This window comes from Lepisosteus oculatus, chromosome 2, assembly GCF_040954835.1.
Source record: "Lepisosteus oculatus isolate fLepOcu1 chromosome 2, fLepOcu1.hap2, whole genome shotgun sequence".
In the NCBI taxonomy this organism is placed as follows: Eukaryota; Metazoa; Chordata; class Actinopteri; order Semionotiformes; family Lepisosteidae; genus Lepisosteus; species Lepisosteus oculatus.
This window is the reverse complement of record NC_090697.1, coordinates 35,037,512-35,062,606: the sequence shown is the minus strand read 5'-3', so window position 1 is coordinate 35,062,606 and position 25,095 is coordinate 35,037,512. Positions and strand designations below refer to the sequence as shown.

Sequence of the window (25,095 nt, the reverse complement as noted above, 5' to 3'; positions counted from 1 at the left end):
CACTTTGGAGACTTTAACTTTTGGTTAAAAAACACCATTTGGTACTATACCAAAATGTTCTGTACATATCATAATCTACAAATAACATTATTAGGAATATTAGCAGCATGGTTAGCATTGCTGTCTTATTGTGAACCCAGTGGATCCCTGGGTTCAGTTCCTGGGGTGTTATTTGCAAGGGGGTTGTATATTCTCCCCGTGTTCGTGTGGATTTCCTCTTGGTGCTCCCAAGGTTGACAGAGATAGTGGTAGCTTAATTGTCTTCTAGGAAAATTGGCCATGGTGTGAGTGTGTGTGTCTGTGTAACTCCCCTGTGATAGACTGGCGTCCCTTCCAGAGTGTATCCTGCCTCGCGCCGGGATCCCCGTTGCTTACTGGGATAGGCTCCGGCTGCCCCCTCGACCCTGTATTGGATAAAACCATTAGAAATGGATGAATGGAGTGAATGAGAAATGGATTGGAACATTCTTTAAAACACTCCTGTGCATTTTAATTGTTTTGTATTAAATAATTCTTGTCTGTCTGGAAGGTTCCTCTGAAGCCCGGTCGGAGTTTAATGGACTGGATTCGCCTAGCAAAAAGTGGAAAAGACCTAACAGGCCTCCGAGGGAAGTTAATTGATGTGACAGAGGAGGAGCTGGCATCTCACAACAAAAGGGATGACTGCTGGATCTGCATACGAGGTGGCTGACAGCTTTTTAAAATGTATTGATTTGAAGCTTGCACAATGGGTGTGTGCTCATTTGCAGGGGGGAACACTGAGGCTGTTTCTGTTATGTATGAAGACGGCTTTAAAAATGGATCATTCATCCTGATTCAGTTAGATTTTTGGATTAGTTTTATTTGAGTGTTTGATTTTAGTTACCAGTTCCAGCATGCAAGCAACTTGATGAATTTTGCACACATGCAAATGCAGTCAATGCATGGGAATGCTTTCAAACTACTTCATTTGTATTTCCAGGGAAGACAGTCCTGTACCTACAGTGTGCACGATTTCTACAACTATGTTTTCATATACAGTATAATTTAACATTTGAATATTTGATTCTCTTGAATTTTCTCAAAAAATGCAGAATACCCCCAGGATTCTAAGAATTTTGTTAGTTATTAATACAGTTGTATGCAGAGCACAAATGTGTCAGCACAAAGGTTCATGTTGTTCTGTTACAGGGCCTGTGAGGAGAGACCTTGCTGTGTTTGTATTTTAAAACCCACTGCCTCATGTACTGTCCTGATGCAGGTTTTGTACAAACAGCAATTAATCTTCTTCTTTAAAAGCTACATTTATTAAAGTGAACACAAGAGAGCACGTTTTTAATCAGGCAGCAATTTATCCCTGCCTTTAAAAGGGAGCTACAGTCATAATAGAAATAAAGTATTTGTAGGTACTTAAGTAGGGTAGGTGTCCTGGCCAAATTTCCCATTGGCCCTTATCAATCATGGCCTCCTAATAATCCCCATCTATGAATTGGCTTCATTACTCTGCTCTCCTCCCCACTGATAGCTGGTGTGTGGTGAGTGTTCTGGCGCACTATGGCTGCCGTCACATCATCCAGGAGGATGCTGCACATTGGTGGTGGTGGAGGGGAGTCCCCATTACCTGTAAAGCACTTTGAGTGGAGTGTCCAGAAAGCGCTATATAAGTGTAAGCAATTATTAATTATTATTATAAGCAGAAATACACTCGTGCAGGCCTGCGTGTGAACCACTTCTAATTAAGGAAATAAGTTGAATTCTGCCATTCGAGTTTTTCAAAACAATTTGTGAACAATAATTTCCCATGACTAAATGTTATTTCATCTTTGAGGTGGAAAGCAGCACACTGATGTCTTGTCCAGCACTTTGTGATGGTGCTCACCATTAACAGATGTGTGCAAGCCACCTGAATGAATCCCTGCAATTTCCCGTCTCAACAGCAGATGGCAGATTTTCACTTTAATAGCGGTAGTGCTGAACTGAGAGAAGAAAAACCTCTTTACTCTTTTCTCATTTCTAAGAAGAGAATGTGTATTGAATCCGTTAATGTTTATGATTTATAAGAACTTAATATGTGTGGTTTATTTTCTGAAAAGGACACTGAGAGCATTGATCCCACGGAATGAATGTTGAAGAATATGTTGGTCAAAAGCCAACAGTGTTTTGAACATTTCCACTCATGAATTTCATAATTTCATAATAATTAGATGATTTCATTCATCACAGCTCTCTAGAGGTGTCATTCATTAGCTCCCTCGGTTATGTCTTTGAGTAAGTGAGTTTGTGTCGGTTGATTAACATGCTGAAGAAGTCTTCACTGTTGCAGGCCTGGTGTACAACGTGAGTGCCTACATGGAGTACCACCCGGGGGGAGAACAGGAGCTGATGAGGGCAGCGGGAGCAGATGGCACAGACCTGTTCGATCAGGTGCGTCACCCGATCAGACCTGCACAAGCAGATTCTCCTCATGCTGGCAGGAGAGCGCACGCTTGGCTTGTGATTTATGGGTGCTGCCTTTTTTTTCCACTGTATGTCACAGCTCCTTACAGTTGTAAGTAATCGGTGTCATTTAACGAGCTATGCACAGCATTGCTCCCAGGTCTACATGAGCTTCATGAAAGCACCCTACCAGTACTGAATCTTTACAGTGGCAACAGGCTGCCTTCCATTTTAGCACAATTCCTTGTTTGGTTGATATTGTAAACATTCACATGAAAAGTCTGATTCATTCATATGGCTCTCAATAATTTATTAAGCATAGGAGAGAAGATTTCTGATTTCACACTTGATTTTAGACCTACGTATTTTGTGTTCCTTTAGGTGTTGCCCTTATAACTGTAGTATTCCTCATAGTGCTCTGTGTATGTGTAACACATGTTTTAATTTTGTTCTAGGTGCACCGCTGGGTTAATTACGAATCCATGCTAAAGGAATGTCTTGTGGGCAGAATGGCTGTGAAACCTAGCACAGGATCTAAAGGTAATATATCTGTAGATATGAGATTTTTATAAATTAAGGGAGGATGTATATAGCTTTTTATTCAGTTAACATTTTTTGTTGTTAGGACAAAATTAACTGCTTTTTTTAAATGACACAAAGAATGAAGAATAAAAATAAAAACACCAGTTCCACTTTCTTTACTACTTTCTAGTTAATGTGTTAAAATAAAGTAAAACTTATATACATACTTTAAGCGTGTGTATCGGTACACCTGTTTACTTAAACAGCTGGCTTATTGACTTCACTGGGAATGATTATATTATTATTACTATTATTATTAAATGTGATTTAATGATTAATAATTATTTTAGTGTATGTTAATAATGGGTACCACTTGATCACCTAGATCTTTGGCCATTATGACAGCCTCAGGTGAGATGATCAGATAAGAGACAGTTGTTTACACATTGAGATAGTGCCAATTATCAATAAAACAACAACATTTATTTTATATAGTGCCTTTAAAAGTGGCTATTGAAAGCACTTTACAAAAAAAGTTACAATTCTTAGAAACTTACAGAATAGAGTATTTTAATGGGAAGTACGAACACTTAGCTGTATTGAAAACACTTTACTGTATTGAAATTGCCCAAGTCTGTTGAATGCCCAAGTGTGTCCTTCAGGTTAGACCAATTGTTTAAACAGTACAGTTAAAAGATTGTGTGTCTTCATGATGTTTAAGCAAAACCGCATTTCTTAGGTTTGGTGAATTTCTTGAAACATTGGTGTAACCTGCATACAGCAGATTTCTGTAATTTAAATATTCTAACATTAATGAAGAGAGCACATTTCTTTGTTATGGTAAAGTTCAAGCAGGTATTGGATGCAGCTTATTGTTTTAAGGTGAGCTGTTTAGTACCTTGCATGATGTAAATGGCATATTCTTTTTGAGGAACCATAAAAGGTTGTCTTTTATCAAAAGTTTTTTATAGCAAGATTCACAAAGCAAAATAGAATTTGCTATGAAGTGAAGGCCACTCTCAAAGGCCATACAAGGTCTCGGTAGCTTGTCAGAATTGCATGGAGAATTTTAATGGGCTCATCTGCTGTCTGTGTCGTGCTTCACTGAATAATGAAAGACTCTTGCTCAGTGGAATTTACTATCTATCCAGACAACAGTCTCCAAAATGCCCCACAGGTAAGTTATGATGAAGGGCCAATCTCCATTTTGGGGTTATTTTCTCTTAAAGTGAAAACAGGTCACTTTTTACAAGTGTTTTTTTCCTTGTAAATTATTGGTGTATGAATGTACAATCGGAAAACCCACAAAAATGGCCCCATTAAAAGTATTTTAACAGGAAAGACAAGGAAATGCTTGCATGTTTGCTAACATAAACACCAACTGTAAATGAAAATGTTCATGAGTGTTCAAGTGCAACTCCTAAAGTTACAATGCATTTAATGTTAATACGTATATCAAGCATGGAAGTGGGTAACTGGCAAGCAACTGCTTTTTCAGTCTTCATTAAGACTATTTGTAAGTGAATCATATTTCTGAAATGTAATGGGGTATATCTTCAGAAAGTTCCTGTTACAGTCCAGTTTATTATTTTCACCTTACTTTTCTACCTGGAGTTCTGCTCCTATCTCTCAGTCAAAGTCAAAGCATATCTGTGATGTCATCTTCACAAATGGTTGTAAAGGGTTATTTTCTCTCCATCACATTTTGGTAGCTTTGAAAAGGCATATTAAAATTGGTCAGTAAAACATTTAGCAATGAGAACAATAAGCGAAAGTATTGAGTTCTTAGAACAGCTTTTATATTTACTTTTGATGTTTTGTGTTACTCATCTGGAAAAGTTAATTTTCAGATCATAGCTGAACAAAAATCTATTTTCTCCACATTTTGAAGTTCGAATCTCCTTTTGACTTTTCAAGTTGTTCAGCTGCTTCACAGTGTAGTTGTTTCACGTGTGTGTTGTTCCTCAGGATTTCTGGCTTGGCTGAACACTGTTGTCTGTACCAGCACTACTTATTTTCACATAGTAAAAAAAATGTTTGTTAATGAAAATGAAATAATAAAAAATAAAGGCTATAGTCGTTTCTTTCCTTGGATAGAATTTATGCCTTTTGTTTTTGCTACTTGAGGAGACAGGATTACATTAATTTTAAACTTGAGAACTAAGAATGTTATTATACTTTAAGAGAGTCATCATGTTATATTCATCAACAGTTGTTGCATGGCAGCTCAGCTCATGTTACCCAAACCTTCTTTTGTGGAAAGGAAATCACCTGGGGGACATCTTTATAATAAAAGATGATTAGCACTTCTGAATTCAATGGGTACCACGAGGTTTGAGATAGTCCGACAGTGGCTCTGATTGAGTTAGGAATGACTCTGTATTTGGGCAGTTAGGACAACACAAGGGCAATACGATTAAAATAAAAATATAATGCTGTAGCCCTAAAATTTGGAAATGAAGTTGGCTTTATTTTAATTTATTTTATTTCTCAAATAATCTTGAAGCAAAAGCAATTATCAGGGAAGCAAAAGATGACAGGTCTGCTTTATATTGTTTGATGATGTAATTTTTTTGCTTACCTACTATATTTTAGAAAATGAAGACTAAGATGACTGTGAACATTTTGACAAGTGACTTTTGGTAATTACTCTTCAGGAGATTGCATTTCTGTGTTACAGCTTGCATTTAATTAAAAAGTTTCAGCTTTATTGTAAACTGTAAATGGATTAACCGCCTTGTCTGTAGATTAGTGATTTTAATTAACCACCAAGGTTAGATAATCTTTTGGTTATCTCTGTCTTTCAAATACATTTACAACTTACCGCCTGTCCTGAAGAAACAAATAAATGACATGCTGTAGCTGGGTGTCTCACTGGAGTGAAAGTGAAATGGAAAGTGTAAAATACATTCAGTTAATTACAATTTTGAGTTATTTAGTATTTTATAATTTTTTATAGCCTAGTTCTTAACCCAATAAACGAATTTTAAATCTTAATTTACTGGGAAAAATGTAATAATGTAACTACAGTTCTGTTTTTTGTTTTTAGAATTTAAACTGTATACCATGTAGTCAAAATATATATGTATACATATATAGTATATAAAACATACAGGTGGATTAATCTCCTATGCTTTGGGTCTTTTGTAACTGCTAAATAAACACTAACTTTCTACTTTGAAACTGCATAAAGTAATCCTTGAAAGTTTTTTGAGCCCTTCAAGTGGTCATTATTTTAGATATTATAAAGATATTATATGAATATGAACTCTTAATGAATACATTGAATAAATGTCCTAAATAAAGACTTCCCACACATAAAAATGGATTTGAACTCATAGATTATTAGACTGTGATATTTAACAAATCACCAGGTATTCTTGTGTGCAAAATTAAATGAATCGGTCAATAACTTTAGCGGTTATGGCACCTCCTTTAGCAGCAATAACTTTACACAGTTGTCTCCTATAACCAATTATCAGTCTCTGACATCTTGCTGGAGGGATTTTTTCCCCACTCCTCTTTACAAAACTCCACCAGCTCTGTGAGGTTTGAAGGATGTCTTGCATGAACAGCCCTCTTCAGGTCCTGCCACAGCATTTCAATAGGATTCAGGTCAGGGCTTTGGCTTGGCCATTCCAGGTCACGGAACCTCTTCTTCCTAAACCATTCTTCAGTGGACTTACTTGAATGTTTAGGATCGTTGTTTTGGTGAAACATCCACTTAGCAGCCATATCATCCTGCAACTCACAACTGGCAGCCCACTGAAGCTAAGCAGGTGTGAGCCTGGTCAGTACCTGGATGGGAGACCTCCTGGGAAAAACTAAGGTTGCTGCTGGAAGAGGTGTAAGTGGGGCCAGCAGGGGGCGCTCACCCCGTGGTCCATGTGGGTCCTAATGCCCCAGTATAGTGACGGGGACACTATACTGTAAATAAGCGCCGTCCTTCGGATGAGACGTAAAACCGATGTCCTGACTCTCTGTGCTCATTAAAAATCCCAGGGCGTTTCTCGAAAAGGGTAGGGGTGTAATCCCAGCGTCCTGGCCAAATTTCCCATTGGCCTTTACCAATCATGGCCTCCTAATAATCCCCATCTATGAATTGGCTTCATTACTCTGCTCTCCTCCCCACTGATACCTGATGTGTGGTGAGCACTCTGGCGCACTATGGCTGCCGTCGCATCATCCAGGTGGATGCTGCACATTGGTGGTGGTGGAAGGGAGTCCCCATTACCTGTAAAGCGCTTTGAGTGGAGTAAGCAATTATTATTATTATTATTATTATTATTATTATTATTATTATTATTATTACTTTGTGCCCAGCTGGAGTTTTCGAACTGATGGCCTGACATTCTTCTCGAGAATTCCTTGATATTTCTCAGAATTCATGATTTCCTCAATTATCAGAGTAAGAAAAACAATCCCATACAAGGACACTCCCACCACCATGCTTGACAGCAAGGATATGGTTTTGTTGGTGGTAGGCTGTGTTGGCTCTTTGCCAAACATGGGCCCTCTTGTTGTGCCCAGATAGTTAAATTTTGGACTCATCTGTCCAGAGAACATACTTCCAGAACTCTACAAGCTTGTTCAGGTGGTCTCTGGCAAACGTCACAGGGGCAGCTTTGTTCTTTTTTGACAGAAGAGGCTTCTTCCTGGCGACCCTTCCATAGATGGCATTTCTGTTCAGGGGTCTTCTTACTGTTGATCTCTGTACCACTACTCCAGAGGCAGCTAGGGAGGCTTGTCGATCTCTGGATGTTATTTTAGGATTACCTTTTACCCCTTTTATTACTCTCCTTGTGGCCCTGGGTGACATTTTAGGAGGACGTCCACTTCATGGGAGGGTTGCCATTGTTTTTAAAGCCCTCCACTTGTATACTGTTTGTCTAACAGTGGATTTATGGAGTCCGAAACTTTTTGAAATGGCTTTATAACCTTGTGCCTTGCCCAGATTGCTGAGCATTCACTACCTTTTTCCTTAATTCTTCTGATGTTTCCTTAGTTCGAGGCATGATGCTAGACTCGTAGGAAGAGTAACTCACCAGCTTTCTTGCATTTACAGTGGATATAAAAAGTCTACACACCCTTTTTGAAATTGCAGGTTTTTGTGATATAAAGCCAGATATCAAGATAAATCATGTCAGACATTTTTCCATCTTTAATGTGACCTTGCAACCCACAAAATTCAAGAGAAAAACAAATAGATAATTAGTGTAATGGGACACAAGACTTGACTTGCTTTGTAAAATAAGGTTGCCTTTAGTCTGGAATGGCAGCTTTTTTTCTAACCAAGCTGCAGATCAGTTCTCAATGAATATGAAATTGTGTTTCAAAATTGAGCAACTTGACACTTGGAAATGTAAATTATTGAAGTTGGACATGTTCTGAATTCTATCAGTATTCAATTCGTTAGGGGCTTTTTACTGTTCATATTTTAAAATTGTAAAAATATATTAATGTAAAATGGAAAGCATTTATTTTGATGATGCTTTTATTTAAGAAAATATAAGAGCATATTTTATGTTCTTACAATTTTTGGATTTGAATATAGTTAATTACTGATTTATTCTAGTAATAGGGGTTTCATAATGGCAGTCTTCTAGTGTGAGCACATGAAGCTTACATAACACAATCATATTTGACTTTTTTCTTTACAGATTCTTCAAGTACAAAGGGACAGAAGCAACTCGTAATTGGTAATTATTTTTAAACTTTTAATGCAGTACTCCGTAGTATTGAAGACGTTTTATTCATGTATGACTCATTTATGATTATAGATTATTACCACGTGTTAAAACATTTTCAAAACGGTTAATAATTTTAATACCTCACTGATCATTTAAATTACCATGTCCTTCATCCATAATTTTCCATAAAAGCAAAGTAGAGAATTAGAGTCTTCTCTATGGATGTTCTGTAGGCTTTGGAATTGCTGTTTTTTACATTTAAGCACTACCTTTAAAATTTCACTTTTATCTTTTCCCAGGTGTCCCTGTAGCAGAAGAACATGAACCTTCTTCCAAAGACATCACTCCTAGGTAAAGTTTTTAATCCACAACATTCCAGTCATCTCATTTTCCTACTACAGTCTAAAGTACATATTTATGTTTCGCTTTATTTTGACTTTTGTGATATTACAGTTGAGTTCTCTTCTGCACTAAGAAATGAAAGGACAAATGATTGCAGGTTATGTTCTCCAGAAAGACAAGCATTTAAGGTGTACTTTTTCCACTGCAGAGATGACTTCTAATGAGTGAAAGTCTTCAGGTCATTTTTTACATCATTATGTAGCTTAGTAATGGTATGACGAGTATGTAACTGTTCCTGTTCTGGTCTCCACTTCCATGGAGGAAGGTCGAGAGGGTGTGAAATACCACCTACTGTTTATTGTTGAAGGAAGTTTTATTGGCATCCTGGATGACACCCTTGGATGAATAAACTACTAACATCCAAACAGGCTAGAAAGAATGGTAATAGTAAAATAAAGCTTCACTCTCTCATATTAAGACAACTGATCATGAATCAGGCCTGATGTAGCATATTACATAATTCACACTTGATAAAGGAGTAGATTATTAATCTGGCCAATTATGAGCCTATTAAGAAAACTGTACATTGTACATTGATATGCAAAAATGATCCTTACTAGTGACTTGTAAATAATGAATGATACCTATTCACAAAATTATAATTGCCAATAGCTTTAGCAGTGCTTTTGTTAAATTATTGTTCTCTATATTTACTACCGTTTCTGATATTTGATGGAGTTTTGTTTCAGATACTTTGTTTTTCTCGAAAAAACCTGAGAGCTCTAGATTTCAACATTTTTATTTCTTTCTATACTCAGTTTGAAAATGCAACCAAAACGTTTTATTAGAATTTGAAACAGAGAGCTATTTTTTTTGGCAAAGACATATGTGCATGTCTTAACGCAAGTTTATTCATGAGGTACATTGTCGTCGAGCTCATTTTGCTCCCTGTAGGTTTGCTTCACATTTTCATCTGAGGAAAATGGGTGGAATCACGGTTCTTTGTTGGTGCTGTGAAGATCAGGCACGAGCAAGCTAATGACATTGTGACTAATAGAGAACCTGCAGTGGGTGATAGCTGTTAACTGATGGTCATTGGTCATCTGAAAATTGTATCATTGAACATGTGTAAGATTTTGTAAAAGCTTTCTTTTGCAGATTTTTAGAAAACAGAATGGAGAACTAAAAACTGAGACAACTCAATGATCGAAAACCAGTTTTCATAATTTTGATGTCAGTGGCAAATCAGAGGTCATAACTTGGTTGCTTAGTTCCAAAAACTCCCAGAAGAAATTTTTAATGTTCAGGGGACTGTAGAAAAAAATCTGTTGCCATGGTGACTTCATATTTGGGAAATGCTGATTTCTTTATTATTTTGCTTACTGTCAGCCAATTTGTCACAACCTTAATAAGTTCGGCTTTTATTCATAACCCCTAAAAAAATAATTTACAGACATTAACAGTGTATGTAGTTATGATGGATTTTAATGATGGAGCTGTTTGTTCTATATGTAGGAAACTTTAAGCAGCTGCTGCTCTTCATACTGAACATATCTTTTATAATTAAGTTTACAGTGGTCAAAAGGTTAAAAATGTCATTCCAACATTAAAACACATACAGATTCCCAAATGCACACAATCTACAAAGGGACTCTTTGAAAAATAAGTCTTCCCCACATATGTAGCATAATTCTTGAACATTTCACCTTGTTTAATATCCTCATGGCTGGCTGACATGATCTTTTATTAACCGACGGCTGTTCCCAATGTCAGTGTTAGAGCTTACTGACACATTATTATTAAGAATTAAATTACTTTTAAGCAGACATAAAATCTGTCTTAAATCATTGTCTGTGAACAAGTCTTAGTTTTAAAATAAAACAGAAAACAAAATCTACCTCCCTCTAAGTTTTTCCTTAAAAACTCCTAAATTATGGTTTAGCCACTATAAGGGGAGCCCTGTGCCTCACTGTTGACCCATTAACACCATGGATGCTTTGTAGAGGAAGCATTGTAGATGCAGACATACGTACAAACTCAAAAAAGAACCAGTAAGCTAGTATTGCAATTAGAAGTCCTGGAACAAGTGACGGCCATCCTTATTAAAGATATGTGCTGATATGTGAATCCATTGTGCCCTCTATAATGAGATGCCTTTGCATGGCCTTCACATTTTGTTGTCAGACTGTAAAAAAATAAAGAATGCATGCACTTACCTGTTGTGGAAGAGGCCATCTGAGTGGCAGGCCAGGAATAGAAAACAGAAAGGGCTTCTATGTAGATGCTGTTTGGTAGTTCGCTTTAGTTAGCTGTAGCTATTATTACTCAGCTACAGTAATAATAATAATAATAATAATAATAATAATTGCTTACACTTATATAGCGCTTTTCTGGACACTCCACTCAAAGTGCTTTACAGGTACAGATAATAAAAAGAGGACAGAAAATAAAACTTGGAAAACAGTAATTGGACAGGTGCCGGCCTGATTCCATGGTACCCTCTTGTTGACTGGAGGGTATCTGGCCTCTCACCCATTTAAATACACCAATGATGAATAAATAACCATTCATCCATTAATCACAGTATTTTCACAAACTATTTTTAGAAAAATCGAATGATACCACCAAAAACAAATACCCTACAGGCAAATGTAGGGTAAGAATAGCCTTTTCTGTATATCGTTTTTGAGAAGTATATGTGCAAAGGAACAGTAAGCCTTTAAAAGTTTGCAGGTGGCAATAAGAGACTTTATAAACAAGTCTATTGATAAAGCTCTCTGTCCAGATTGAAAAGAGGAAGGCTCCTATACTAATATATTTTAATTAAACTTTTAATTACTGTTTTATTGTACAAAATCTATATGGCATGACCAGGCTTCCTTAAAGCAAATACCTATATGGAGGGTTCTAGTCAAGGTTAAAGCAAACAATAGACTCAAAACAAAAGGAAAGAAAAGTTTGTTTGGCAAAAGCTCCTTGCAGATGTTTTGCACTGTAGATTGGAGAATTTAGTCACTTCACCTTTCATATCAATTTTGAAATTCTAAAATGGTGTCTATTCCAATAGTCTCTGAGGAGATGAAGGAATAATAGTAATAAAACATTCAACCAAACAAGGTCATTCCCTTTTATTATGGAAACCCGAGCTCGAAAAGAGTGGGAAAAATAAGACCGATTTCATTTGCCGAGTCTTCTAGTGCACAAATTCATTTTTTACTGTATTTCTATTCAAGAAATAAAACACGTTTTGCTGCCTGTATCACTATATAGTTTCATATAACAAACCATATGTGCTATTTCTGAAGGAAACAAAAGCTCTACAAATCTTAGGTCACTCATATTATGTTACAAACCCAGTCAATTGACTGACATTGCAGTTACTTTGAAAAGATTGGAAGTTAAAAGCTGAAAGGTCACACTTAATCTGGTTTTAGCTTTAGTTTTCTTCCTTTAGAAAGCTCACGTTTTTTTTGTAGCACTCAACAGCATTATTTACTTTAAATGTGGAGTCACATAACACAAACAATTCTTCTGTAATTTGATCTCTTCACATCAAAGCAATTAAAAGGCGTTTACATACAAAAATATAAGAATTGCATAACGCAATAAAACAGAAAACGGTAAAATGTAAATGCATTGAAATTCCATAAAACTAAATTGCTGCTCTTAAAACCAGAAAAATACTGTATTTCCGATTTAATTTGAATTTCTGTTGAAAAGGAGTAAAGACTTTGGGCATTTTGTAACTAATTAATTCATTTTAACATGCAGACTTCGAGAGCTTAGACTGACCCACTTACCTTCAAACCACTCATCTTTTAACACACCACAGGCAACACAGCCTCATACTGCAGGTTCAGGGCTGACAGAAGGAAAAGCTGTTAGTAAAACTCTAATAACAACTGTCTTGATCAGGTTGTTAAAAATTGAGACATCCAACTTATAAAATCTGACAGACTGTTAAGTAAAACATGAAAAGGATCAGCATTGGTGTCACCTGAACAAGTACATTTTGAGGTGAGATGTATAGCATTTTAAAAGTGATCAAGGGGTGTATCCCAAGGACTAGGAGTGGCTGCAGAAAAGGCTCGGTCCCCTAACTTGTGATGTCGTTGGTACATTGAGGAGCTTAGAGCCAGCCAAACAAGTGAGCAAACTGGTATATATGAGGATAGTAAGTCTTGAAGATACACAGGAGACATACTGTGTTGCATCTGGTACGTAAACAAGAGAAGAAAGCTCCCCTGTCAGTCTTTATTCATTTTCATTTCATTTTATTCATGAAGTAGAAGAGTTGCTTGAAATTAGCCGAGCTTTAAAGAAACTATTGATATTTCCAAATTGTCAGGGTATAATTTGAAAAATGCCTGTTCCTCCTTAGAAAAGTCTTAGTGCTTTTATGTGACACATGGATGTACAACAGGGCCTGAATGTAAGAAATATTCAGATGACTGTGCAGTCATTGGCTACACATACTGTATATGCATACCTATATACTGTACATGTGGTGTTACATCATGAGATATGACAAAGAAGTGAATGGGCTAGAGCAAAAATGACTATGAGAACTGGACAAGTTAAAGGAAGAATGTACTATTGCCATACAAAGAAAATGCTGAACTGGACTAAGAGGCTAAAAAAAACAGCAACTAAAGTTCAAAGACCCAGTGATAAACGTTTAATACAAGAATCTTGGGTAGTCCTTTATCTTAAGCTATATATATATGTTCTGTAATAAGCTATAGTTCTGTGTATGTATTCAACATGTATATTAAAATAATTTATTATCTGTTTTTTTTCAGATATGACTGGTTCCAAACAGACACAACTATCACTATTGTTGTATATACAAAGCAAAAGGTATGACAGTTTTTACAGCTAAGACGCCGTTTTTGATTGCTTTCGATTGAAAGTGTTAAATTGTTTTCTTTTGAATACATCTAAATCTCTGTTATTATTACTGTCATTATTGATCTTCTGCCTTAATGTGTCAATAATTCTTTGTCATATCAGTTTATTAAAGATGTCATTCTACTTTTCATTCAGTAGACAAAGGCTTTATGCTAAATTGGAATCAGCTACATGTTTAGAACACAATATCTGTGGAAAAGTTACGAGCGAGAGGCCTTTTGCCTCTTCTGGCTCACATGGTTGCTAATAACTAAGCAGTCTGAGGGTCTCAACCCACTGTTACTCCCAGAGTATAGACTTCAATAACATTATTCTAGACTCCCAGAATCCTTTGTATAAAGAAGTGCTTGCTGCTCTCAGTCAGCAACAGCTCCATAAACAAGATTACACCAATGATTTGCACCATTTTAACTTAACTAGCTTTGATACAAATGTTTTTTATTTACATAGTGTAACATTTTGTTTGCCTCTTTTGCATTTCTAAATTGTTTGGGGGAAAATGATGGATCAGTATAAACAGTTAATCTTTTTTTTATTTGTTTTACTACTGTCGTATATCTAGAACATATGTTTTTGCTACTTGGAAATATCTTCTGCGTTAAGTTTAGTTTTGTGGGTGTTTACCTTGTCCTGAATCAAGATCTGTTTGAATGTAAGTTTTCCTTTGCTGCTGTTGCGATGTGAAGGTTGAATTTTTTAGAACAATTAGAGCTAGGAAACCAGTTGAATAAGATGAAAAGCAGTATAGGCACATGGATTCAAAATACATACTGTGTAGTTTTATTTACACAACAACAGAGTGTGCATAGCAAAACAACAAAAGCAATATAATTGTGAATCAGTCTCCCTTGAAACAAATGGCTGATCATTCACTCAAGGGTGCAAAGATATTAATAAAATCAGACTTATAATACATTGACTATAACAATTGTTGTCAACTCATTAAATCACTCATACAGTTAATTAGTGTTTATATCCTCAAAGACAAGTACGTTTTCAGTTACTGTCATGAACTAAACTTAATCAAAATGTGTTTAGAATAATAGTCTAATTTCTGAGATTTCTGATGTGGTTATTGAATTTATACTCATACAAACAACATGCTGGCCAGGTGGATTGAGCTTTGAAAATCCTGTCAGAGAGACCTGTGTTTTTATTTTAGAAATCTCAGGCAAGTGATGGGTGGTGTTACTGTTACATTAGAAGATATAAATACACAGGATACAGTTACCTGCAGCTTCTGGTCTCGCCCTCATTTACTTCTGAGGGAAAATGCCATTCCACAACAGTTATATTTGACTGGATTCCTGCATAAAAAATCTAGCCAACTGTCAAACTCCAGTACTACAGTTTGCTGTTTCTTAGAGAAGTATATGGGTGTTTACCCCTTAAATGACATATTGAACGGAATGTGTCTTTGTGTGCATAACACTTACAACTTTGTCCAGTCCTCTTCCACTAACTCTGTGCTAAAGATGTCCGATGACACAGACAAAGTTTGTGCTTAGTGTTGCCCTGTGCTCAGTTTTTCATGCATGGATAGAAATCAACTTAGATGCAATCATAGGTGGCTTTCCAACAGTTTGTGGACAAAATAGTGAATTTGGTTCAGTCTGCAAATGAGATAAAAAGTGAGGAGAAACTCTTCTTTCACTTCACATGGTGCATCTGTAACACTGAATGTAATGGTATTCCAGCTGTATTAATTTAATTGGAGTAACAAATAATTATTAGTTATAATATACAAATAATTCATTGAAAATTACAGTTCACAAGTCGCAAGATTTCACTTGTTGAAGAGAAAGTCTTGGGCAGAATTGGAAATTGGATGATAATTCTAATTGGATGCTATTTATGAGGTCCTAGTTGGTGTCAGGACATTTTGCTTATCACAGGGCCTCATCTCAGACACTTTCCTAAAGGCTGGAATCAAAGTCTTTTCAAGGCAATATGAAGATTACCACGCATTCCTTCTTAGTGTAATTATAAGCTTTGCTGGAAACCCTGTTTCTAAAGATTTTATATCTCCCCTTTTTTAAGTGTGATCTGAAAGCTCTGTTTACATGTTTTAATGTTTTAATAACTGTTCCAGAATGCAGATTGCTAAAAATGTAAGTTCTAGTTCTAATACATAATAATGGCTGCAAAGTAGAGGATACCATTCTTTACTTCATTTATTTTTTCATGTTCTTAGTAGATAATTGATCATTACAGGTCTTTGGTACTATGGTATTAGTTTTTAACCCACATCCCACATATAGCTTAACTGATTTTAGCTACAGTTCAGGAATTCTGTCATGATCAGCATTATTGAGCCTTTTGAAAACACATTCTATTAACATTGTATACCATGTTACTGTTTTGTTGTTTGATTAAATTTGACAAGGAGGACTAGTTTTTTCCCCAGAAATTACCATTTTGTCCTGCAAATAACAGGTGATCCCCAAAATGTCTATATTTCTGTTTTTCAGTCTTGAGCGATGACTCCATGACTTTTTATTCTCTCAACATTTCTGTAATGGATCCTTTATTTTTTTGCATCTAGGTACTTGGTTTTGCATCTAGAGCTCATTGCAGTTGTTCCATGTTGAAAAAGACATATAGAAAGATTATGAGGCATTTTTCAAATTATTTTCAATGACTAATTATTTACTGACTATAATTTAGAAGTCATTTGCAAATGCTGTTGATGCTGCTTGAGGACTCTTATGTTTGGGCATGTTGTGCTTTCAGGCTAAAGTAGGCTATTTTTTCTTAGTGTTTGGAGTTCACAATTGAAAGTCAAGATGAACCTTTCTGTTAAAAAAAACAGCCAATTATTAAAGTTTAAAGAAAATAAAATTCAAGAAAACCATAGCACAGAATTTGGGCATGCGTTCCAATGTCAGTAATGCAGTCAATAATAGAAATATCATCAGAGTTTAAGGAAAGCCCTGTAAACAGTGGTCAGTGAATTCACCAGCAACTTCCCAAGTGCAGAGGTGGAGGCCTCAAAATCATAGTTTAGCAGAAGACTGCTAAAGCAGAATTTGAAAAGCTACACTGCAAGATATAAACCTCTCATCACCACCAAGAGCTGAGAAGCCAGATTAAAATTTTCTGAGAAATGCACAGATGAGCCAGAAGCAGATTACAGACAGATTAAATGAAGATAAACCTTTAGCACAGTGATGGAAAAGTAAAGGTGTGGAGAAAGAAAGGAACTGCAGATGCTCTAAAGATCACTACTTCAATGAAGACAGTAAGGTTTATGACATCGGAAGGTTTCTTATACCCATTCAAATGTAAATACATGCCACATACAATACACCTGATGAATGGAATGCAGTTACAAGAATAAAGAATATTTTCAAAAACTGTGAACTGATCTTTACTTTGCAAGTGAATACTAACCTGTCTATGCATATTACAGGACCTGACCTCAGAGTGTGTAGTTGCTGATCTTATCGATGGTGCACTGAGATTAGAAGTGGTGCTTGGAGAACTTTCCTATCTAATGCACCTCCGTAAGTTTTAACCCCAACTATTTAAAGCTGTTGTTTTTGTTTTCACTGTGAAGAATGATTTCCTTATTAATCTATAATGATCGAGATTTATTCCAATATTCTTGATTGTACAGAACACATGAACTTTACAGCACTTCAGAAGAGTATTTAAAGGTTCTCAGTGTATACATTACATACTGTAGTAGTACACAAATTCAGTGGTAAAATCCTGATCTAATTATGTTTTGCTAACTAAATAGTTTTTAGAGAAAAATCATTTGCATTACTTAAATCTCAGAGTTCTCTGATGTTTTCATAAACCATGTCAGTTGTGCACTTTTTCAGTTCAGCTCTAAAGCATCACTAGTATTTTGGTTCCGTGTGTTACGACACGGGATGTGTTTCAGAGTAGAACGGGTGATCCTGAAATTGCGAGCTTTTCCATAGCCGCTTTTCTGCCCATTGATGCTGTCGTATGGTTTTGAAGTGCTAAGTCATTGCAAGTCTGCTCGTTCTCCATAGGAGAAGGTCCCAGGCAGTAGTCTTTCGTGAAGTGCTGTCCGTATTGCATGACTTCAAGAAGGTACAAATGTGCATTTTTGGCTGTGTTGTACCACTGCATCAGTTAGTTATCTGTGAGAGAGAACGTCTGAGGTACAGGAAATCCTTCATGTTCTCCAGAGACTTTTGGTTAAAGTAAAGATGTCAGCATTTTTGTAAAGATCCTCTTCCAAGTAAGTACTTTACACTCAGTAATTTACTGTTAAGGGGGTGACTAGTTCTCAGTTTGTGCTAGGGCTGAATTATTTTTTTTAACCACGTGCATCTCAGCTTTTCATATTATATTTGAATGATACCTGTTGACAAGAAGAATTTTGCGAGGGTATAAATCAGTCAGATTAAGTTCAAGAATGTGAAAACGTGCATAAAAATTGGTTGTGAAAGCAAAAGAAACTGAGGGATTTGAAATAACTATTAAAATGCTGCTTTCTCACATGCTACCCAGTATGACATTGATGAATAAACATTCTGTGTTCATACACATGTATTTTACTTTCATGTTCATAAAGTTAATTGTTTTCTATTACAGGATTGTCTCAAGACGTACAAGAACATTTATCTAGTAAGTGAACTAAATGTAAAAAAAAAACAGCTTTGTGATAAATTTTTATTATTTTGTCTTGAAATTTAATTTATAATAGTTCGTTGTAGGAACTTGCTTCTTAGATTTTAACTGATGAACCACATTTTGTGAATCAAGAAATGAAATGGTGTATTTTGCACTAACTATAAAAAATAGTGTTTGTAATACCTTTCAGTGAAAGGACTGTCTTTGTGTTAGTACAGGAAGATATGTTCCACAGCTGACACCAGTTTGCTGTTAGCCTGGAGGCTGTGAACATTTTGCTGTTGTTTTCTCCCGTGATGATAAATAACCTTTAGCTCCTTCTGAGGTGTTTTTGAGAAATAACACACATTGACATTCATTATAAATCCTTTTCATAACTAGAGTTCTGTTATGAAGCTCTTCAGCTAAGCACAAATTAAGAAAAAGACTAATGTAACTATGGACTTTAAGAGACAAATGTTGTATTAGCTGATGCCAGAAAATAAGTCAGACCTACTTTATTGAATATAAACCAATATTTAATATTGTTTCTATATTATAAAATATATGGAATGGATTTCCAAACACCTCCTTGAATTTAGCCAGAGTTATACTACAGAGGCAAAAAATACATTTCTAATTTCAAAACAATCAAAACAACCTTCTTGCTAGTTTTTAATGTATATAGAGAGAATGTTTACATTATTATACAGTTTATTTTTTGGTTTGCCGCTCTCTGTTGAGTGAGTGACCATTGATTTTACTTCCTTTCAAACTACAGTAATTAATTCAATAAAATAGTGCCATAATGAAAATGCATCGGAGAAGATATTAAGATTTTCTCTCTATGTTGATATGACAAATGCATTTTTCCAGAAATACGAGTAGTACTGTTTGCAGTGTTGGTTCCCAAAGAAGAAAAATCTGGCAAGTCGTTTTTCTTCAAGCTTATGGATTATATTTATTCATTAGCATTAGTAGAAATGTGCTTCTTCCTTCATTAAAATTTCAGGGTATTTTCACAGAATTTCAATTATATCCATCTCTGAGTACTGATACTAAATGAATGTTTGTACTGTACATACGGCACTCATGTCTGAGAAAGCTAAAACAATTTGTGCTTTAAAAATAATTCTTAAACTGTGTCTGGTACGTACCATACGTTATTGATTATGGCTGTAATCTTCCTCTTCTTTTATTTTTGAAATTAATTGATTAACAGATATAAGTCAGTTATAATAAGAGACAATTTGCCTTATTAAAGCGATGATTCATAACATCAGGATTGAGAAATTAGGTTCTACATTCTCAACACTTAAGCAATTAAATGCAAATTACTTCCTATAAAAATATAAACACCTATGCCCTAGATTAGGTTTCTGACTACTTATCGAGAAAACATAACTGTTATCCCTAAGATGCTGGGGATCTTCTTAATACTGGCTTCTTTCAAGAAACAGATGGATCATATTTTCAGATTAGTTACCTACTAAAACCCAAATAAGCTACATGGTTTGAATGACCTCCTCTCACTTGTAATCATTCTCATGTTCTTCCATATGTTTGCTAATTGAGTTCTCCTACAAATAAGTATAAAATAATTCAATCTCTTTGTTCTCAGTAACTGTTGGGTCTAATGCAAGGTTATAATGAGCCAGGTCCTAACCTGGAAGATAATAGATGCAAAATAGGATATAACCCTGCTGGGACACCAGTCCATCACACTGTACAGAAATACTCATTCGCTTACACACACACCTACGGGTGATAATATAGAGTTGCCAGTTAACAAGAACAGGATATCATTGGACTGCGTGTTCTCTATGCTGCCACTTAGAGAACACGCAGACTCCACTCAGATTGCGAGAACTATGAACCAGCCATGCCGCCATGCCACCCCATAATGCATACATATTATATTAGAAGTGTGTGCTTTGTGCCATTAATGTATTTCAAAGATGACCGGTTGAAGAAAAATGCCACTTTGAAAAAGAAACCCAGGGGAGGTTTTAAAAAAAGCCTCTGTGGAGCTCATAATTGCCAGGAGTCCTGCATTGTCCGGGAACAGAGGGCAACCATTACCCTTTGTTTCTATGGATACAAAATTGTACAGATCCGCAAGTGAAGCTGGCAAAGAAAAACATCAGGTAATTGGATATTTTTATAATACTGTTCCGTACTGAAAGTGGTGGATTTTGCAGAAGCAAGATTTTACATGACTTTTTTTTTCATTTAAAAATCAGTTAATCATCTTTGTCAGCATGCTGGTTTCTGTACTGTTTTCCACAGCAATTCTCAAAAGTGAGACAAGTATTAGGGTTACGTTTACCCTACAATACCCTGTAGTTATTTTTCATCTTTTATTATGATGTTACTCATATGTGATGGTAAAATTAAGATTTTAAGAGAAAGGAAGATTTTTTTTTCGGTATCTAGTCATTACCATTGCATACACCTACATGTTCTCAAAATGCATATTCAAATATATTGTTCTACAAAAAATATATTATTATTTAATTTATTTAATAAAAAATAAAATTGTTAAATTCAATTAACATGTTGAATAAAAGTAAAAAAAAAAACCTTTTTTTTAACTTTTTTTACAAAATTGTTTTGTTTCGTTTTCAAGCAGGATTTAAAATAAAATGTAGTCTCCCAATACTTATTGAAGGTACTTTGTGTATATGGACAGATCACACACAATTTATAGGCTGGGAGTTGTTTCAGTGATATATTTGGAGTCAAATGTGGGGTACTAAAATACACAAGAAACTAAAACATTATTAAATATTAAAATGCAATTGCACTCTCTTTGTCCTTTTAAGTTTAGATCAGAAACATAACAAATGGACAATGTACATAACTTAGAGACAGCTTGTTTTTGTCTTCTGTCCCCTTTTACATGTTTAATCTTTTTGTTGTTGTTTTATGCAGCTCTCCTTTGGGAGCTTATGAAACGTGACACAGCAATTCAATGAGTTTGTTATATTATAAAAAAATCTGCTTTACCCAAGCTACTGTCTCTGACTCACCAAAATCCCCCTGACAGTGCAAGGACTGACACACTGAGGGTTTTATATTAAGCGTAAAAGAATATAAAACCCTCTAATAAGCTTTTTGACGAAGATTTAATGAAAAGGGCATTCAATCAATACAGAAGGTCAGTACATGCTTGTGTATTGTTACAATTGTTCGATTAACTGTATAAATCTTGCAAAATACAAACTGTGTTAATCAAATGTGTTAAAGGTTGCTTACATTACATAAAAGTATTTTGAAGCTTTTTTATTTACAGAGACAGAGAAGGCTGAGCACATTGAGAAAATGCTAAAGTCAGAAACATTCAAAATTTTCAAAAAATCATAATTGGAAAATATCATATTTTTATAATAAAAAATATTGCAATTCTAAGTACAAAAAGATATAGTAACTGATGTAGGTACAATTCCTTGTAAACATTTTATATAGCCACTGTAGGTTTTAATTTAATTTATCTGACTACTTCACATTTATAGGTGTCTTTCAAATTTAAATACAATTTCTGTAAAGAATTCAGTTTTTTCCATTAAACATAAAAACACAAGTACTTAAATGTCTGATTTTCACACTCTTCTTAATGAAGAGTGCACCTGACCAAACTGCTTGTTTTAATGTGGTAGAGCTTTGAAACATTCATGAATACATGAATGGGTCACCACATGTTTGTGCTTTATTTTATTCCAACAGTCTTTCTTCCAAACCAGGTTGAATGACTACCGTCATGTCTTCAAAGTTTGGAAATTGTGACGCACCCTGGTGCAGGGTGTCATATAATAGGAATATTGATAGGCATGTCAAGGGTAAACACACACAAATTAGCCATGAAGTAAAGAGAAATTACCTTTTATTTACAGTGCACAGGAGTGTAAGCCAAACAAGAAATTCCAAGACTTTGAGCTTCATACGAGACTTCTAAAACCCAGATTCATCTATCAGGCAGTTAAGTTGCCTACTGGCTTCAAAATCTTCAATCTCTCCCTAAGACTCTTCACAAAAACCTTGGTCTCTACCTGATACATTTTCACAACAAACAGTTAAAAAATAATTTCAGCTCACATTAGATTATTCATTGTCTGAATGCCTGAATATTTTAATTAGTTAATTAATACATTACCTGCCCAAGTGTTTCCCGGTGTCTACAGTTACACTGAGGACCTCCAGTTATGGCTGCAGAATTTTTGCTCATGTTTTATAACTATCACAGATTTTGGACATGAGTTGTGCGTTTCCAAAGTTGACTTGTTCTCTGTTCTCATTCGTTGAACCATTCAGTACCTGGACATTGTTTTTGTATTTAGTTTTTCTGCTGTTTTATGTTATACACTTATTGTGGAAGGACTAGCTGTGGATCTATAAGGAGTAGATTGAGCCCACATGTTGGGGGAGAGGCAGATGAAATGGTAAAGCTGCAGAGTAGAGTGCAGACTAGGGAAACTGCTGCTTGGGCTCGGAGAAGCTGAGCAGCGTTGTTCACACACAGAGTGACATGGTGCTGTGGCAGTCTAGGAAACAAGGAAGTAAATGCAGTCTGAGATGGTGTAGTGGAAAACGAAGGTAAAATCCAGGAAGACACAGTAGCAAAGCACTAGGGGAGAATCCATGCCAAAGTCTTAGGTAAACAAACGAGGACCAGGCCGATTAAGTAGAGGCGCCTAACAAACATAGGTGAGATCTGAAGGTGAGACGTAAGACAAGTAGTGGTCAGGATTCCATTGAAGCTAGGGTCACAAGGTAAATAATACTTGAAGGGCTCAGAGATAAATATTCTGAACTACCTGAAGCAGGTGTGGTTGTAAATCGTCTTCAGGTGGTCCATGTCTCCTGTCTCCTGATGTGATCTTGCCGCAATAATGCTAGCTCACCCACAAGGGAAACCATTGTAGGTCTTTTTTACTTCATTTCTTTGGACAGCTAGTTAACTGAGTTGCATGCTATGCTGTTTTTAAGGTGTGTGCTGAATTCCTTAGATATTAATAAGAGTCAGGACATCTGCAGGAAAGGAAAGATGAATACACTGAAGATGGTCCATCCCCCTTTCAGCAGCCGCACAAAACCACTCTGAGCCTGCATTTAAAACTGAACCCAGTACCTTTACCACATGTATTGTGACACTATTCAAATATTTTTCCATGGTATTTTTCATTTAGAGGTTCACCCACAAACCTTACTGGGTATTTTCTACCACTACTAATAGCTGTTGTTTCACACTGCATGAGTGCTGCAACTGTAGTTGCATTCAGGAGAACATCAGCCATTATGGAAGTAGTGGGGTTGAAATCTGAAATGGCACTCCTGGCCTGGAGGAGGTTATGCTGCTTGGAGACAGAGATGTAGCCTGCAGTGCTGGGGCATGTCCTCCCTGGAGCTCCGTTATATAATTTACCAAAATGGTTGAGGAAATGAAGATAAATTTCATTAGTGTATGCACATGCTCCCCTCAGGGGACCAGATATTGAAGCTGCAAAATGTTAATTTAATTTACCTAGCCATTTGTCCAGTCCAGAGTTTCATTTTACGTAGTATTTAAGAACTTCTGTTGCAGTGCCTCTTGAGACAGAGGTGGAAGTCTTGCATATTAAATCCCTTTATATGCATGGTAAGAATAAAGGTCTGCTGAGATTTTAAGGATTTTACAGAGCTCAGAATAATGTTAATAAACAACAGGGACTGTTCATTTGGCATATTTTAAGCAGCAGTTTTGAATTATTTACCCTAATATGTTCAGCAATACAACTGAGAGAATCAAAGCTGGAGCTCTGTTATTCAATTTGTTTGAAGCTTTCCTGCGCTGTTGATATATCAGGCCAGCCATGGTTATCCTCATGACTATCATGAAAATCGATACGCTAGGTTTCAGCAGATCCTAATCTAATCCTATCAAGAAAAACACAGTGTGATCAGTCCCTTCACGTTTCATACATGCAAATTCTTCTCTCTGTGACTCCCACCTGAATAGCCAATTCAGTCCATTCTTTATAAACATTTTTTTGTTTTTGTTATTCAGATTAATTATTTTCTATCTTTGGTTGTTACAGTAATGATGCACTTAATAGTTATGATTAAGTTGGCATTAAGTAGTGTCAGTAAGTATATTTTAATATCAGACGTTTAGCATATTGTTCACGGTTATACTTTTCCCTTTTTTTCTGTTCAGTACAAACATCGAGTGGAGTTGGAAAAGTAGAAGTAAGCATGAAAAAAGTGTCAAGCCATAAGTGGCAAGAATTAGGTGAACCCCTGGACTCCCACAATTCCCTGCTGAAGCAAAATGTCTCTGGTAAGTTGTCTTCAAGATCGCTGTGAGAGCAATTAAATCACTGAGATTCAACTTTCTGTTATGCAAAATAGTGGTCAGTGGTGACAAGGGGGAAGTGATGGATGCCTCTCCAAAATCTCCCCTTCCCTTGAAAAACATGAAAGGGCAAATAGGGGAAGCCTCTCACACAACCCCAGAAATTAAACAAGAATGGGAGGCACACCTGGAAAGTACATATGACGTGGAACAAAATCGAGAATGAAATGGCAGCCCCAACACCTGAAAGCAAAAAAAAAAAACCTCACAGAACTATAATAATCTGTAAAC

At 35.9% G+C, this 25,095-nt stretch overlaps 1 protein-coding gene across 1 annotated transcript in view; it reads left to right on the top strand.

Moving 5' to 3' along the window:
- cyb5r4 (cytochrome b5 reductase 4) overlaps positions 1-25,095 on the top strand; it is a 65,630-nt gene that overhangs the window by 3,367 nt on the left and 37,168 nt on the right. The window contains exons 2-10 of the mRNA XM_006626026.3: positions 530-683; positions 2,303-2,403; positions 2,871-2,955; positions 8,598-8,636; positions 8,927-8,978; positions 13,772-13,829; positions 17,293-17,386; positions 18,456-18,488; positions 24,667-24,789. Of these exons, the coding sequence (XP_006626089.3) occupies positions 530-683; positions 2,303-2,403; positions 2,871-2,955; positions 8,598-8,636; positions 8,927-8,978; positions 13,772-13,829; positions 17,293-17,386; positions 18,456-18,488; positions 24,667-24,789 (739 nt within the window). The remainder of the gene's footprint in view (positions 1-529; positions 684-2,302; positions 2,404-2,870; positions 2,956-8,597; positions 8,637-8,926; positions 8,979-13,771; positions 13,830-17,292; positions 17,387-18,455; positions 18,489-24,666; positions 24,790-25,095) is intronic.